The sequence below is a fragment of the Pocillopora verrucosa genome, chromosome 1 (genome assembly GCF_036669915.1).
Source record: "Pocillopora verrucosa isolate sample1 chromosome 1, ASM3666991v2, whole genome shotgun sequence".
Lineage (NCBI taxonomy): Eukaryota > Metazoa > Cnidaria > Anthozoa > Scleractinia > Pocilloporidae > Pocillopora > Pocillopora verrucosa.
The window spans coordinates 21638806-21656410 of NC_089312.1; the positions used below are offsets into that span (position 1 = coordinate 21638806).

Sequence of the window (17605 nt, forward strand, 5' to 3'; positions counted from 1 at the left end):
ATAGGTCACTAAGTTACCTCATGCCGTAGGAGATGCGCCATTTTATTAGACCATGAACTCTACCGATTTTTTGCGGCAGTAGAGAGCAGCTCCACATGCCAATTGTGCCACAAATCACTCATGATTAAAGAGAAAAACGAACAATGAAAAATTGAAGTGCAATTAAAGAGTTGTGTATTCAGTGCATTCACATTTTATGAAAGTTGTCCTGTGCGCCGATCATTAGACCGCGTCTAGTTGCTAAGTATCGTCAATACCGCCAATTTTCCTTTCCGGATTCGCCAATAGCGTGGACAAATAAAAGAACTGTAAGTAGAGCGTTTATTTGTTTTGTCGCCCTGTTTTCGGCTGATTGTTTTTCAGTGTGTACAGTGAGGAAAGAGAAAACAATGGCAGCTTGCTCAAATCAATTAGAGTCCTAGGTCAGTGTTTATTAACAGTTCACACTCGTAGTAAGAAAGCTTTCCTGTTCACCTGTCACTCTTATCTTTGATTACGCGAGTTTCTCATTTACATAACAACTGCAAAGAATTCATTGGAGCAGGGGAACGGAAAACGTTCAGAATGAAGACGGGCAGCAAACTCAAACATGCCGACTTTTGGGCGAAGAATGCCTTGGGCTGGTTTGAGGAAACTGAAGGTGGGGAATTGTGAAGATCAGCTATGGGGAGCGCAGCGAGTTTGAACCAGTCTTACAGCGGGGCGAACGAGCAAAATGGGAAATTACAACAGAGTGCTGCCACCAAAACCAACTCAACAACTCAACTCAAACGAGAACTGAAAGAAAAAGATGACTTTTTGCAGCGAAAAGACGCCGAATTACAACATCGGCAGCGCATTATTGAAGAGAAGGATGCCGAGTTGGCCAAACTGAGGAAGGAAATACACGAATTGAAATGTGTCGTCCAGCAAACTACATCCAAGACAAGTATTTTGTCTACTATTCAAGAAGACAGCATCAAGGGCGGAAGTTTCAAACCACGAAAAGCGATGAGATCCAGCCGAAAGGAGAAGAGAATGGCTGTGAGTGGAGAGAGTAGTTCAAAGGCAGAAGAGGACACAGAGAAAGAACTGGAGCGGCATCCCAAGGACTTTCGGTGAGTGTTGCTGTTGTTATCGGTTTATTAATCATCCAGAGCAATTTATTTGATTTAAGTGTTTGTTTTTCTCACTTTCTTGGGCCAGAATTGAAAAGGAAATTCTGCGAGGTAACAGCAAACGGTGAAATGCTTTTTAACTGTCAAAGATTCATCGAGCGAACTGCACATCGACTCGAAGCAAACAGAGAGGTTTGCTGTCAAATTCGATAGAACATCGCTGTGTTTTACCCCATTCACCTGGTTTTTCTTAAATCAACATGTTTCCGAATAAGCTGTTTTATTTTAACATTCGGATATCCTGTCCTCGGATGTGTTTACTTTCGGGTAAAATTCGTCTTGGTTTTGCTCTCGATGTAAATTCAGAACGTCTCTGAATGTGTCTTTATCGGTGAATGCCAAAAAATTCATTACTGAAGGTTTATTTGATCTTTTTCCCTAGTGATCAAACTATGCGCTTAATGCTGTCAAGATTTTTTTTTCAAAACAACCTTGGTTACTCGCAAAAACAAGATTGGGAAGAATTTTGAAATTTTATTTTCCTTCGACCTGCCGCAATATTTCGCTGTAATGATTACAAATTCAAAAAGAGAACTTATCGTTACAGAATCATTACCATCCCAATTTATTTTCTACGTTGTTTTAATGTGTCGTGAAGTTGTGACTAATTGACTTAAATTTTGACATGCCTCTAGGATTAGTTCATTTGTTGACCCTTATCTGCATAACTACTAGGAAATAACGAATTTGTCCAAGAATATTTTGAAGACACTTAGTTGAAAACGTTTTATTTTAGCTACAATGATCTTCAGATCTGACAACGGTGGCAAATTTTGTTTATCTTCCTCCGAGAGGAACATAATTTTAATTTTAGTAGTTTTTTGATTATATGTTATTTAACTTCTATATGCTTGCCGTTTAATGAAATCGAAGATCCCTCCGTACTGCGTTCGTATTTCATATAGCCATAGTTTCAACAGTATCAATGCCTCAAACCGTTTCTCTTATTCATCGAAGTTTTTTTTTCGCTAAAATAATTATATTACAATACTCTAAGTGCTCCTACACTAAGTGCCATATTTTCAGACGTGTGCATTCCGAACCGGAACAAGTCCAGATGGAAGAGTGTGTTCTGCATTGTTGTTAAGATATTTCTTCTTTAGAGCACAGCTTCACTTTAAAACAAATGATCGACGTTAAATTGCGCTATAAATTATTTTTTCTCCCCTGTTATAAACATTTCCTATGTCTTTCTCTCCCTTAAGACTGGTGGGGGCTAGTAGCCACCGCGCGCAATGCGATCGCGGCGAAGTCATTGTTTGTGAGTTTAGCCTAAATTTTAATTGTCATGTTCGTCATTGTGCGATTCTATTGAATATCCTCTCTCCTTGGTTAGCCTTGCTCGATATTGCTTTATTATTGCCTCTTTTGTGTTTCACTGTCTGACCTTACCGGCTGATATTTTTCAGTCTTCAAGGAGTTAAAAGTCGTTTTATTCCGTGCAAAAAAAAAAGACTTTTCAACATCATGAAGTAGGTCGGTCAATCCTTTTAAAAAACAAACAAATTTTATGCATCTTTAGTAGTGCTCAGATTGCTACATATGTATATTAAGGTATCTCTTTTATAACTTATGCTAAATTCGCCTTCCTCTTTTTGATGTTAGGTCTAAGCAACTCATTAAAGACGCAATCAATGAAAATGATTTCTTGAAGAACCTTGAATCGGCTCAAGTTCGTGAGATAGTGGACTGCATGTACCCCAAGAACTACAGCAGGGATGATATGATTGTAAAGGAGGGAGATACTGGGCAGGCTTTGTTTGTTATCGCAGGTGAGATACGACGTCTGGAGTTAAATATATGACGAAAAATGCAATTCAGTTGTCAAGGGGTTAGTCGTTCAATTTATAACTTCTGCGAAATATGAATTAAACACATGGCTAATCGTGGGCTCCAACGTCAAAATTGAAAAATAGGAAAAGCGCATCAACTCGCACTAATAACTGTACATCAACCTCCGACATGTAAAGCGGCGCTTGATCATTCAATCCGATCGAAAGACGCAGATGAAGAACACGTTCTGCCGAAAGGAAACAGGTTGAACGATTTGGGGGGAAGTGGTAAAGGTTGGGGCGAATTTGTTTTAATTAGTTAGTGTCTGAACTCGCAAAGGTGGAAGGAGGCGAACTTCCAATGGGACGAAACCTCCAGATACCATAATATAGCGATCGAAACGTCGCAGTCTACTTATTATACTGAAAAACGTTTAATTTCAATAGGATAAATTAGCAGGTTGTTGGTTTCAAAATGTGTGACGTTAACATGTGTAGCTACTGAACCCTTTGCTTTTGGGAAATCCGAATATATTTTAGTTTAAGATTGTTTATGTTTTTAGGTGAGAAAAACATTAAATTTTCACCTCCTCTCCCGGCCTGTCATAACTATGATCGCCACAGTCAAAGGGAACCTGCTCTTTGATGGGATTTGTCGACTGAAATCAGTAGACATTAAGATAGTTAGAATATTTTCTTTAGAGTAATCCCTGTTTTTACAGAGGGCCGCCTTGAGGTGACCAAGGATGGGGAAGTTTTAGGTGAAATGAATGGTGGAACTGTGTTCGGCGAGTTGGCCATCCTGTACAACTGTAAACGTACTGCTTCTGTTAAAGGTAAACAAACAGTTAACTTAAACGTTCCTTTCCGTGTACAAAACATTTTTTTCTTGACTGTCCAAATCTCAATTTCTCAACGAAAATTCATCCAGATGGTATGAGTAATGATGATTGAACTGAGTAGGGTGCAATTTTCTGAGCTTTGTCTGAAGCTTCACAGTTAGAGGGGTCCTTGAAATTGCAAGATTTACGTTCATCTATTAAAATGCATTCAGTTCGTAAAGTATCCATTAACCAAATCTTGGCGAATCTTACTACAACAGCTTTAGAAAGCGCCAAACTGTGGATCATCGACCGTCGCGTTTTTCAGACGATAATGATGAGAACAGGAATGATGAGACAAGCTGAGCATATCGCGTTCCTTAAAAGGTACGAAAAACGCAGACCTATATTTCGAGCGTGGATTTTTATCTAGTGTTCATTATTTTTACGTCACAACTGTCAGTTAGGAATGAGTTTGTGATTTTCTTTATTGGTACACAGATCTCAGGATAAAAGCAATTCTGTTCCCATTCGTGGCTTTTCTAAATACTGGCTTTATCGATTTCTTCAACATATAAGTAGCAGTGAATTCATTTAGGTGACAAATAGTTGTAAAGAACGATGTTTATAAAGACAATTTCTGGTAAGACACTTTCGAATCTAGGATTATTTTATTTCACCTTCTATGCTTAGTAACTGAATGTTCCCTTAATTCATACGAGAAGGAAAGGAGTATCCTTCAATAAGGATAAACCATAAACCGTTCAATCTGATCTTTAATGTCTCTCTTCCAAAGCGTTCCCCTTTTGAAGAACTTGTCCGATCAAGAATTTGCGAAACTTGGTGATGTTTTAGAAGAGGTAAGACAGTATACCTAGTAACTATTTGTACCTTAAACAGCAAGTCAATTCTCGATAAAACATCTGATTCATAAGAGCGTTTCCAGCCGAGCTCTAACATTTGGGAAAGAAAAAAACCAACAAAAATGAAGCCTTTGCAAACGTTTCCTGTGGGTTATGGGCGGCGGCGGTAAACATTACGTTTCATGGTCGTTGCCCACCAAGTCTTAACATTTAGAACAGCCACATATGCATATGTAGAGATGAGATCAAATTTCCAAATTTGTTGTCTTTTTTAATTTCTGTAGGACTATTATCATGGAGAAGACTTCATTATCCGCGAGGGAGAGAGGGGAGACACATTTTATATCATTACCAAGGGCTCGGTATGTGACACTCAAATCGTGCAATTCAGTTAACTTCTTTAAGAGGTTACACCTTACGATATCGTAGATGCTTGGGATCTGGATGGCTGAGGGACCATAAACGGATACTTTAAAACTGGCAAAGGCCTTTGGATGACCAAATGTCAAATATCATGTTGTGTGGTGTCGGCGTGGTGGTGTGGTTTTGATGGGGGATAATTTTGATGACCCGGTGGGTGAAATCTTCGATTGGATTTGCTTCTCGTGAACCTCGTTATCAAGCTTACTCTTCCTTCCGCCCCCAGGGTGCTCTAAGAAATTCCGCTTTGGAATTACTGAACTGATTTGCCTTATCAGTGGGTATTTATTTTTATGTTTACACTGTTTTACATGTATTTACAGCGTCCTGATTTAGTACAAAAAGGACCAAATACATCTTAACTTAAATAAACCTAAATATGATGATATTATCAAAACAAAGAACTTGTTACATGACAAAAACTTAGTGCGTTTTATCAGGTGATCGTCACCCAAAGGGTTGCAGGACGAGAGGAGCCTCAGGAAGTCAGGCGACTTCAGAAAGGCGATTACTTTGGCGAAAGAGCTCTCTTGAGGTGAGTTTATTAAAATCGTTTATGCAGACGTTAGCTTTTGAGTTTTGTTCATTTTTTTCTTGCAAGAAGCTGATCGCACCCTGTGTTTTGAATTAACGCTGAAACATTGTCATAGTAGAAGTAACCCTCAGAAGTTTGCAATACTAACACCTCAGCTACTAAATCTCGTTTTCGCAACATGTACTGTTTGAAGAATATTGGTGATGCACGTACCCAGCACCAAGTATTTTGATAACACATTTCTATTATACGTGACACCCAGTAACCGGTTGGCGCACTTCTACATGCAGGAATAATATTTCTGCTGTTATCTAGAGTAGGCTGGATACACAGAGATTATTCCGTGGAAAGTGTGCGCGAACGAGTTTTACTCACGAGCTGCGATGCATAAAAACGAACGAATGAGTTTTTTAATGCATCGCAACAAGTGAACAAAAATCGTTCAAGCATTTTCCATGGTATGATGTTTTTATTTCATACCTAAATTTACAGTGTGAAGTACGAAGCGGACGACTGTGAAAATACATCTTTCGACTGAGACACGAACAATATCTGAGACACGAACAATAATACTTCACAGCGTAAATCCCAGTATGTATGAAAATAAAACTCTACTTACACCATGAGTGGCGATTTCGACCACTCGCTCGACTCTGGCGGTATCTGAACACGGTTTCGCCATCGATTCCAATGAAAAAAAAATCGGGGTTTTAAGTCACCCATGTCGCAAAGCCTGGAGAAAAAATTTGGTGGGGGGAGGAAGGGCTCAAGGGAATCTGTTACCATTTTAACTATCCGAAACTAGTCCACCAGAAAAATAACACTGTCTTAAGTCACCTTGATTTACATTCTGCAAACCTGATCTGTGTAGCGTACCTTTTGCTGTTTCTCTTTAGTGAAGACCGCAGAACAGCCAATGTGATAGCTGAACCACCAGGTGTGGAATGTCTTGTGGTCGAAAGAACGTAAGTCATAGTTTTAATTTTTTTGTAAATGGTGCAAAACCACACAAATATAAAACAAAATGAATTTTGGTGTAGTTGTTGCTGTTGTTGTGGTTTTTGTTGTCGTTGTTGTAAGTTATCAATGGGTTGCTGATTTGAATGTCCTTATAGCACCCGATCTGATCACATTTTTCAGGGCTTTCAAAGCGGTGATTGGTAACCTTGATGAGCTCAGAAAAAAGGATTATGGTGACGAAGAGAGAGGGGCTAGGAGGTTAGAAAGCTGGTTATGAAAGTTGTTTCTTAGTTTCTTTATGTACCTTTCAGAGAAAGAGATTTTAAGTTTAAAAACAGCAAGGACAACGAAGGGCGCGAGGGAGAGAGACTTTATTTTTAGCGCGAATTTTTTCCTAGCTGCTGGGCTATATACATACTCGACATCCCTCGCGATTCACACTCGTACGATTTTTATGCTTTATTATAATTATAACAGAGGATATCTAGCAACGGGAACAGGACTATGAGATGCTTTTATACGGCATTTGAACAGAAAAGTGACTCACGAAAATTTTGACCTTTGCTTTATTTTTAGGGACTTTTCTACCAATGAACCTGAGGGAAGTTACTATCATGAGAATAAAATTACCAAGGAATTCGAAGATCTAACACTCGATGAATTGGAAGTTATCGCTACCCTTGGAATGGGGGGATTTGGACGCGTGGAATTGGTAACGACTTACACCCTTTATTCGTTGTACCTGGTTGTCTCCAGGGCCTCTCTTCTTTTCCCTCAAGGGAAAGAGATATCTTGGAAACAATAGTTTGTTTACGCAATTTATAACTTTAACAAAGTTTTTATTTGCGCGCATGTAAAGTTTTAAAAGATAAGGATTGCTATCATGTCCATCACGTGATGAAACAAACACATCTAAATCTTACTTCAATTTCCAATTTCTGTAGCTTATCTTGATCAAAGATTTCACACCTATTTTCTCCTTTAGGTCCAAAATGTTAAAAACAAGCAAACATACGCACTGAAGTGCCTGAAGAAGAAACACATTTTGGATACACGACAACAAGAGCACATTTACTCTGAGAAGAAAATAATGCTCCAAGCAAACTCTCCTTTCATTTGCAAGTAAGACGCTATGATGAAGTAGATGAAGCCATGCAGATGGTTTTACTCAACGCAAAATACCTAACAGTTGACTTTCATTGACATTTGCATTTATTTTCCTCATGAGTAGTAAGTAGTCTAAAGCGACTAGTATTTCCGCTGGACCTCTAGAAAGAACAGTTTTCAATCAAGTTTGCATGGACACTCAAAATTTAAAGCAAGTTTTTCTCTTCTCAGTTTCATTGAAAGTAAGGGTTGCTTTTTGGCGGATGGTAAATTACAGGCAAAGAGATGGCAAACTATTCATCTCCTTGTCTTTAAATTTTTTATCGTCACTTTCGCTCTTTCCTATTATTCTAAGGTTATACAGAACATTCAAGGATCGAAAGTACGTCTACATGCTGCTGGAAGTTTGTCTGGGCGGAGAGCTGTGGACTATACTGAGGGACAGGTAAGATAAAATAATAAGAAGAGATAGATAATGTTGAGAAGTAAAGTATGCGGGAGAAAGGGTGACATAGTGATGTAAGCATTCGCCTTCATCCGCTGTGGCCCTGCTTCCATTTCCGAACTACACGTCAGATGTTGCTGGAGCTTGTTTTTGGTTCTCGTTCCCGTTACGCTCAACTAAAAGCCCCTGAAAATGGTTTACTTGTTCCGCGAGCTGTGGTGTTTGTTTGTGAGTTGGAGTTCTTTTCTACGAGAGCATTTCTTTATATTAACATTATCATTTGAACATTTTTGTTTATGCAGAGGGTTTTTCGATGATTCTACCGCTCGATTTCTTGTTGCCTGTGTGGTTGAGGCGTTTGAGTACCTTCATTCCAGAGGCATTGTCTATAGAGACTTAAAGGTAACTAACTACTCACTCAGTGAATATTCTTTGGAGCGCTTTTCGATTGCGTATCTTAAGGTCAATACCCAGGTAACGACAAGAGCCAATCAGAGCAAGGGAAAACTTCCTAAAGAGCCAATGAGAACTCAAAGTAAAGCAACCGAACGACCTTGAAGCGCGGGAAAACGATGGTGGCCCTTTTCTAGACCAATCACAGAGCCATGAGAAATCAATCCGACGCAATTCGAGACTACTGTCAACTTTCGGATCAGTAATTTCGAAACCTAAAAAACATTGCAACATTGCCATTGTTGTGGGACTAATGAACAAACTTGTATTTCCATTCGTTTTATCAGCCTGAAAATTTGCTTTTGGACAAAGATGGATACGTGAAGCTGGTAGGTTGATTTTTTGATATCATTTATTTTTAAAGCTTCCTCTATATTTTATGTTTTTCTGCTTGACTGTATAGAGTTAAAATATATATACTATCGACAAATAACATTTTGAGCTATAGCAGTGGCTGGTAAACGCTCCTCAGATATAAGAGAGGTCAAGAATTATGTTTGCGCTGTGCAGCAAAAAGTGAACTTTTTTGCCATCTACCTTCAACCTTTGTCCCATGAAAGTTTGTTTCAGCGCTAAACAAGAGATCGTTTGCTATTTTTCTTTGGGGTTATATAGTTTATAGGAAAAGTGAAAAAGATAAGAAGGCATTTTTCCCTTAAGTTTGTTGTTGCCTTCAACTTCAATCTTAAACTCACTAATATTTTTCAAGTATTTCAAAATTATCCACTTAAAGTGTTAAGTTATACAACACAGTTATAGAGGAAGCCGCCAGAACGGACTGTATCAACAATGGTTGGCTTTTGTTTAGGTTGACTTTGGTTTTGCCAAACGAATCGGGTTTGGAAGGAAGACGTGGACGTTTTGTGGTACACCTGAGTATGTGGCGCCGGAGATTATACTTAACAAGGTAAGGTTTAAATAGTGTTGATTAAACTGTTTTGATTTACATCTGCATTGTGTTTCTACTCTTATTTCAAATTTCATTTCTCTACGATTTTCTGCCTGTTTGTAACTCGGTTTTGCTGTCTGTCTGTCCTTCCGCTCGTACGTCTTTCTAACAGCCCCTCCGTTTTTCTGAGTAATTGAGTATTATCTACTGAGTTGACAACTTAAATTGGCCGCCGTAAACAGTTTTAAAGCTGACGTTTCGAGCGTTATCCCTTCATCAATGGCTCTGGCGAAGGGCTAACGCTCGAAACGTCAGCTTTGAAATCCTTTACGGTGGCTAGTTTTGGTTATCAACTGAGTTGATGATACTAAATTACCCTGTTAACTTTCCCACCGACGTAGCACCACAGTGTCTTTAGAAAATTAACCCTTTTATTCCTCTGTTTTTCTGTCTGTTTGTATGCTCTATTTTTTGACTTTTTAGCTTCCATTTATAATCTCTCCCTGGTTTTAGGGCCATGACTTGTCAGCCGATTGTTGGTCTTTGGGAATTCTTATTTTTGAGCTTCTTATTGGAAGGTCAGTTCTATCTAAATGTACGAGAAGCAGCGTGTATGAGAAGTTAGGGCACTGGTCTTACGACACGGAGGTCCTGAGCTCCTATGCTGGGCCAGGCTTATAAATTGCTAAATAAATTTAGTCTGTCCAGTTAGGATTTTAAATTTAATTATTTTGTTTCATTGAAGTAACTGGCAGACAAAGATAATCCATCTCTCGTTATGATCATTATTTCTCACTCGCATTGATTACTCATTTCAAGTTTTAAAAAGCTGAACATCATTAAATTTATCGGATGAATTAACGGCGATTTATTGAACAGGGGCTTTTTTCACCAGACACTGTTTCAATTTATTGAGAGTTTCGCGCGAAGAACCTAAGTCACCGTTATTTTCTTCGAGCATTTTTAAAGAATACCACTCTATATTTTGATTCTTACAGTCCACCATTTTATGGCCCTGATCCAATGAAGACTTACAACATTATTCTTCGAGGAATGGATGTCATAGAGTTTCCAAAAAAGATCGGACGCAATCCTCAAAATCTCATCAGAAGACTTTGCAAAGAAAGTCCTTCAGAACGACTGGGATACCAAAAGGATGGCCTCACAGACGTCAAGAAACATAAGTAACATACGCCTTGTCGTTCATCCTTATCTGCTATAGTATTATGAAAGGGAATCTTTTGAACAGGGAATACAAAGACGATAAAAACCTTTTTTTAATTCGCGATTATTCAAACCTAGCGCGCAATTTTACCGCGATAAAAGTTTAAGAGAGACATTCTGTCTTCGTCCGTTTACTTAACTTTAAAAAAAAATTCTAAAACTATAATTAGTAATCAGCCGCTTGGCCGAATTGCACACTTATAGGATAGTTTAGGCGACACACTTTTCTAACCGCGCCATATTGTGTTCACTACTATATGGGCTATTGTTCATTTTCTCGTGTAGGAAAGTCAACTGTTGTGCATGAATATGTTCAACAGATGGTTATTTTGTTTCCTCAAATTTTGCCATGGCGTTGACTTTGATTGGTATTAGGACTATCTGTTGTCCGATTTTGTCTATAATTACAGTTGTGATTGCTCAAATCGGACAAGTGCGGGAAGCCGATTTGCAATGGATTCTTTTGTTCCACCCAGTACTGCCTTCTGATTGGTTTTCATTTCACGAGTGGGCCCTGTTTCATTTTTGATGCTTCTCTTCCCCAATTTTTCTATGATTTTGTTATAAATTGAACTCAGTTATAAATTTTTTTCTCTTTAGGTGGTTTCAAGGTTTTCACTGGCAAGGCCTGCTGGAGCGGACTCTTGAACCTCCAATAAAACCCAAGGTACTTGATATGACATACGGCGCCTTGTTATTGACTGTCAGAATTAAGTCGCATTGAGTCGTCATCTGTGACTGTTGCATTGTAAATAGGACAAAAACTAAGTGAGTAAGTCACTGTAAAACCTACCAATCTGCTTTCACAAACTAAACTAAGGAAATTCTACTGAAAAACACAGCTCCTTACTTAAATGTTATTATGACATTCCTTGTCTCAGATAACAATCCTTTTCAAGACCATGCCTCACTCTCACCACCACAGTACAAGATCGAAGGCATCTGTAGTAGGTCCTGTATAGACGTACCCCTTTGATCCCAAAGAGTGACAAGCATCTAATTTCTCCTAACAATATCACCCCTAAATCCAACACTAAGGTCATGATGATGAATGATGGTAATTGAACTAAGTGGAATGCAATTTGGGCTGAAATCATATGCGTGATTTCAAAATGGAACGAGCGCGCAGCGCGAGTTCGATTTGAAATCACAAGTATGATTTCAGACCAAAATTGCACGACACGAGGTTCAATTATCACTTTATCACATCCATTTTGAAATCGCTCAAATACAGGACTTGGTCAGTTCAAATATTTTATAGATGCAGTACTGAGCTGGTTTGAAATTAAATTCATCTATTTTTGGGGAGGAAAAAATAAGTTTTGGAAACAAAAGTAGCAAAATTTGCCACATGATACTCTTTGTTTCACATTTTCCTGCAATTTGATTGGTTACTTTAAACAAGCCTTGAAATCTGATCGGTTGTTTTGTTTCTAGTGTGGCCTCCTCATTGGCTGGGAAAAAGATGCAATTTAAAGCAAAAAATGGTGCGATTCGTGAATAAATCGCACCAATTAGAGCCAATCAGATTACAGTGACCACCAGTGATTTCAAAATGGGTGTAATAAAGGAAGTAATCACCGACTAAGAGAAGCTCTTGATTGTTAAATTAATTCTTCTTGTCAGCACTTTGGGAAATGTGTAGAGAACAATATGTGGAATAAGCAAACTGATGCTGGGTGTAGAAGGTTAAGATTTCAAAACCTCATCGACACACCCCAGGCACCCTCAAAAATTCATACGGTTCACCTAGTGGGACGGGGGATGACCTCCTTGGTTAAAACCTTTATGCTGTATCCTAAGGAGTGTCATTTTGAATATTTATCAGGTGAAAGGCTCTACAGACTACTCAAATTTTGATCATTATGCAAAGGATATGGATGTACCGCCAGACGACCTTTCCGGCTGGGATGAAAACTTTTAACACTCTAGAAATGTTGTTGTGGAAGTAGTGAAAAATGTTTATTAGCTGTAGAAAGGGTCAGGGGCTTTCTTTTTATCAAAAGAACGCTAAAAAATATGTTTTTTAAACAGAGATTGAAGAATACAAAAATTGTATAGAAAATTATTTATAAAAGCCTGTACATACATGGTTTCTCCTCACAGAAAACTTGCGAGTGATATTATTAAAATCTATTTAAATTGAAACCATCAAATCAGATAAAGCATATTAATATGTTTATGAAAGAGGTGGTTTTGAAATGACATTTGTAAACCTCTTGTATTTGTAGTGATTTTTGGGCGAGTATTCATTTCTTCTCAAAATGACTAATTTCAATAAATCTTGCGTGCATATGAAAGTGTACAGGTTGTTCATTTTTGAAGGATCTTCCAAACTTCCGGGCCACCAAGACTGCGCATTAAATTACCGATAATTCCTAGAACATAAATGCACGCGCCTTCCAATAACATGGCGGACCTTTTTTCCAAAAAAGTGACGACCTCAACCGGTACGATGGCCTTATACTCTTTAATAAGCGAGGTGAACTTTTTTTTGATCGCTTAATTTTGACAAAAAATGTTCACCTTCAAGATAGTAAATCAAAAGTAAATCGATTAACGCAAAGAGTGCACAAAGCCTGAATGTGAATTTATATACATTTATGATATTTTTAAGTACTTCTTTTGGAAAGGAGAATGTGATCCGAAATAAAGGCGCCTCCGGCCCACTTCGCCCGCATCTCAATTCGACTACGAGACGAGTTGCGACTTGTTACGAGTCAGGTTGTAACAGCTTATCAGTCGACCCTGAATTACTTCATTCCTAGAATGAAGTCATCAGGGTATTCGAAAGTAGCAATTATGAGTTCATGCCGGTTTCTTCACTACACTTAAAATCAGTGGTAGTGGAACTGAATATTTCTTTATGAAGTTACGTTGAAAAACGATTCGAAAGGAAAGGCTGCTTCCTCAGCAGTCGACTTGCAGTTACGATGAATACTTTATGTGAGGCGCACGTCTGGTCCAACGAGATAGACCTTTAATTAAAAAGTACTGCTCATGCATGATATCATGATATCCTGCAAAGCTCTCGATGTTCCTATGGATTGAAATAAATTAAAAAACAGGAATCTGTGATGTTGACTTTTTTCGATAAAAAAATGATCAGCATGTTTATCTACTGACGCTCGGATCAAGGTCAACGAAATCATCATCATTATTAGGTTTTCCTGGCCCAACGCTTAATAACGTCTTTTTTTTTTTTTTTTTCTTGCGTCTGTCCTTTACATCAAAATGTTATATCAGTGGGTGTAATAAATGTGGAAAACAGGTTAAAATGGAAACGCCATTCGGGTTAGTCTGACTTTTGGCGGCAACTTTGGCTGACAAGTTAAGTTTTCTGTAATTTAAGATGTTCTCATTAAATTTTTTGGTAATTAAATAAACCGAATGCGAGGAAAAATGTTTGGTGAATCATTCATTTAGCCGAGTTCAATGTCAGTTTCCCTAGAGGCTAATATTGAAAAACTTCCTCTGGACCGACAGGCCAATAATATAAACATCCTTTAGCTTTGCGTTTTTTAAGGGCGGGAAATTGAGAAATTCGAGAACACTTTTGTCAATGACACTGTTACCTTTTATTCAGTATAGACCAACAAAATCACCGCCTTTTAACTACTCAGTTATGTTTTTATTTCTACCAGTTGGTGCGAGCTTTATACGAAAACAAGTTCGATAATTGTAGAAATTTCTGTTCTCGCTCAATGAAACGTGTAAAATTAGATATTTAGTTTAAACAATACAATAACAAAGCCTTTATTGCGCGCCTCGATTAGCATTTTCATCGTTTAATTTCAAACTTCCTTTTGCTTTGTGAGAAATTTACAAGAAATTTCCGTTTTGAAGTCACAACTGTAATCTAGTTTTTAGCCGTAATTACTTTTGTAAGTTTGTAGAATCCACTTTTTCAGTCTTCCTCAGAGCGAAAATGAACGCAACACTCGACTGTTCTACATTTCATCTTCTACACTATTCATTTTTACAAGAATTCTCAAAAGATTTATTTATCTTAATGTGCTTTATTGACGCTATAATCTTCTTTTCCGCAACGCTTGGAAATACCCTGATCTTAATTGCACTAAAAAAGAGTCAGTCCATACATTCTCCCTCCAAAGCTCTGCTCAGCAGTTTGGCATTCTCTGATCTTGGTGTCGGAATAATAGTAGCCCCACTACACTTCGCCCTTACTCTGGGTGTGATCCAAGAAGACCCACTACAGTATTGTGCACTGTATCAGCCTACCACTATGGCTGGTTTCATAATGGCCTCAGTTTCAACTTTAACATCTCCTGCAATCGCCCTGGACAGATATCTCGCATTTCGCCTCAGAATTAGATATCGGCATTTAGTTACCCTGAGAAGAATTGTTATATTGCTGTCTTCATTGTGGGGTACAGGGATCTTCTTTGCCGTGTCGTGGACGCTCGGTAGGAACATTAATCGCATTGTGGGAGCTTTCTCAACGGTACTCTGTACAACAACAACTTTATACTTCTATCTGAGGATATTCTTTGGATTGCGTAGACAAACAGCTCAGATTCAACAACAGAGTCGGCTCAGGACAAACTGCAGAAATATTTTTAGCATCCCAGCCTATAAAAAGACTGTTAAAAACATGTTTTTAATTTACTGCGTTATATCGATTTGTTATATGCCATACTTGTTGGCGCAGATGTTGATTTTCTTCGTGGGTCTCAGCAGTTCCTCCTTTCTAGTTATAAGTTTCGTATATATCCTTACACTCCTTAACTCGATGCTAAATCCTATTGTCTATTGTTGGAGAATACGCGACCTCAAACGACAAGTGCTTAGAATACTAAGTCACTTTCAACCTTTAAGGAAAAATGTGAGGCAACCCACTAATGTTAGATTTCGGCAGGTTACCGGTTTGTCTAACCTGAAAACTATAACTGTATAGCTTCATATGCTTTACCTTTGTTTATTCTCTTTATCTCTTTCGTTCATGGTCAGCTTTTTGCATTAAATCATTAACTAGGCTCCTTATCGTAAACAGAATTTATGAACCGGTTTCAAAGGTATACTGCCTCTAGGTTATAATGCATATTTTTGTTTTACAGAGGTTTCTTAAATTCGCTTTGCTTCCCTGTCACACCTGGATCATCACGTCTTTGGTCAAAACTTGATTATCGGTGTTATTTGACCAGAAATTGCTTTTTGGTCGCCTGAAACATGATCTTTCAGGTTCTTGAATTTATTCAACTTCCGCGGCAAATTTACAATTACTTGCCGCTTCACCAGTACAATGGCATGTCACGCATTAGGACCGCTGTGAAGGACGTACTGTCTTTAAAACCAACCCTAGGGGGGCCGGGAGATTTAGTGTCCGTAAGAGCGAGAGCCCGTAATAGCAGGGTACGAGAGAACAATAAATTGTTTTGTTTCCAATCATATGAAATAACATGCAACTACGCAAACATAAAGTTTCTAATATGGCCTTACGAGCTGGAAAAAGATCCGGTCGCAAGCAGGAAATTCTCATGATCGCATTCACTTGAAAAATCGTTTCTTTATTTTCCTTTATCGTTATGTCGCATTATATCATGTAAGTCAGGATTTTGGATGAAGTCCTTAAGTGTTCACTATCGCGAAAAACATAGAAGTGTCCCAATTCCTTAATAGCGAGTCAATAATAACGCCGGGAGACTGGCTCTTGTCCGCAGTGGCGGGGTGTCCGTAATAGCGAGATGTCCGCAGGGCGAGAGTCGAAATGGACATGGACATTCCCTATCAACTCTCACTTTTCTAACTTTTAAATAAGCCTTTACTTTGTGTAACCCGAAACTTGAAAGCAATAGACATTAGTTGCTATAGATCTCAAACATACTAGAGAATGTAAAAATAACTTTTTCAAAGCTATCTTGATGAGCTTTTAAGACGCAAATGGAGATGGAAATAGCTAACCTTTATCATGCAAAATACTGCTTTATGACTGGTAATAAAGCTTAAGACTTATTTGCTTGTTTATGTTTGTGAGAAAGGGAGGTTTGTATAGGTAAGGGAGTACCACTTTAGTTGTTATGCCCTGTCTGACTTCTGTCTAGAACCGTTTCCGGTGTTGCCTTACACGAGGATTTGACAGAAATCTGGGAGCATCTAGTCTTCTCATCAGCATGTAAAACAGAGTCGTTTTAGTCTTTGACTGGTTTAAATCCTTGTAACATGATTTAGACAATGTTATGAAGACGTTATTCAAAGCCAGATGGACTTCGAAAATTGCAAATATTATGAAGTCAGCCGTTAATCTTTAACTCCCGTAACCTCCTAATTGAGACAGATTTTCGAATGGATGACCACTGCAGTCGTACCAGTCGCTATAATCATTGAGTGGCAGCTATGAGAGCGATCGAATGAAAAGCTTACAGAGATAGGATGTGGGATGAAGCCCATGTTGTCGTTGATTCACCTTTTCATAAGTAAACATTAAGAGGAGGGTGTGAGTCTGGTTCCGTTTGCTTTTCTATAGCTCAGTCGAAACAAATCAGAAATACTTCTTTCAGTGAGTTCCCTAAAGTCCTTTGGTCATGAACAAAAGATAACAATACAACAGGCCTTCTATTACGGATCATGTATATACAATTGAATCGCTGTCGCAAGGTGCTTGCGTAACGTTGACTGAGGGTCCTTAAATAGGATTTTTTAGTCCCGCGATCCCGAATAAAACTTTCTCTACAAGCTGGAGCATGAGGTGTCATAGAAATTGTCGGTCTAAGTATGGGCATATGGTGGTGAACAAAAATAGGGAATGTTGTGAAAATGAAAGAAAGAGAGGATGTATGACTCCAGACCAGACGTATCTGCTGACGAAGACATTTTTAGGGAAATTATTTTTGAGACTTTCACTTTCAAATTCAGTTGTGATCCGATCCAGCTGTCACTCCTGGAGATAAATGTTGGAGCATTAGAAACTTCTAGTACATGAAATCATATTTGTTGCCCTT

At 38.4% G+C, this 17605-nt stretch overlaps 2 protein-coding genes across 2 annotated transcripts; both read left to right on the forward strand.

Moving 5' to 3' along the window:
- The first annotated feature begins 549 nt into the window (after positions 1-549).
- On the forward strand, positions 550-12953 carry LOC131768994 (cGMP-dependent protein kinase 1). The gene is made up of 19 exons (XM_059084710.2): positions 550-1097; positions 2763-2929; positions 3652-3765; positions 4032-4137; positions 4547-4610; positions 4898-4975; positions 5474-5568; positions 6465-6533; positions 6709-6786; positions 7105-7240; positions 7514-7650; positions 7991-8080; positions 8383-8482; positions 8821-8862; positions 9342-9440; positions 9936-10000; positions 10421-10606; positions 11247-11313; positions 12475-12953. Exons 1-19 carry the CDS (start codon positions 664-666, stop codon positions 12568-12570), a joined length of 2223 nt encoding a protein of 740 aa, XP_058940693.1. The 5' UTR covers positions 550-663; the 3' UTR covers positions 12571-12953.
- Positions 12954-14658: 1705 nt separating this feature from the next.
- On the forward strand, positions 14659-15564 carry LOC131769027 (adenosine receptor A3-like). Its single transcript, XM_059084766.2, has one exon. The coding sequence runs from the start codon at positions 14659-14661 to the stop codon at positions 15562-15564; it is 906 nt and encodes a 301-aa protein (XP_058940749.2).
- Positions 15565-17605: the final 2041 nt, after the last annotated feature.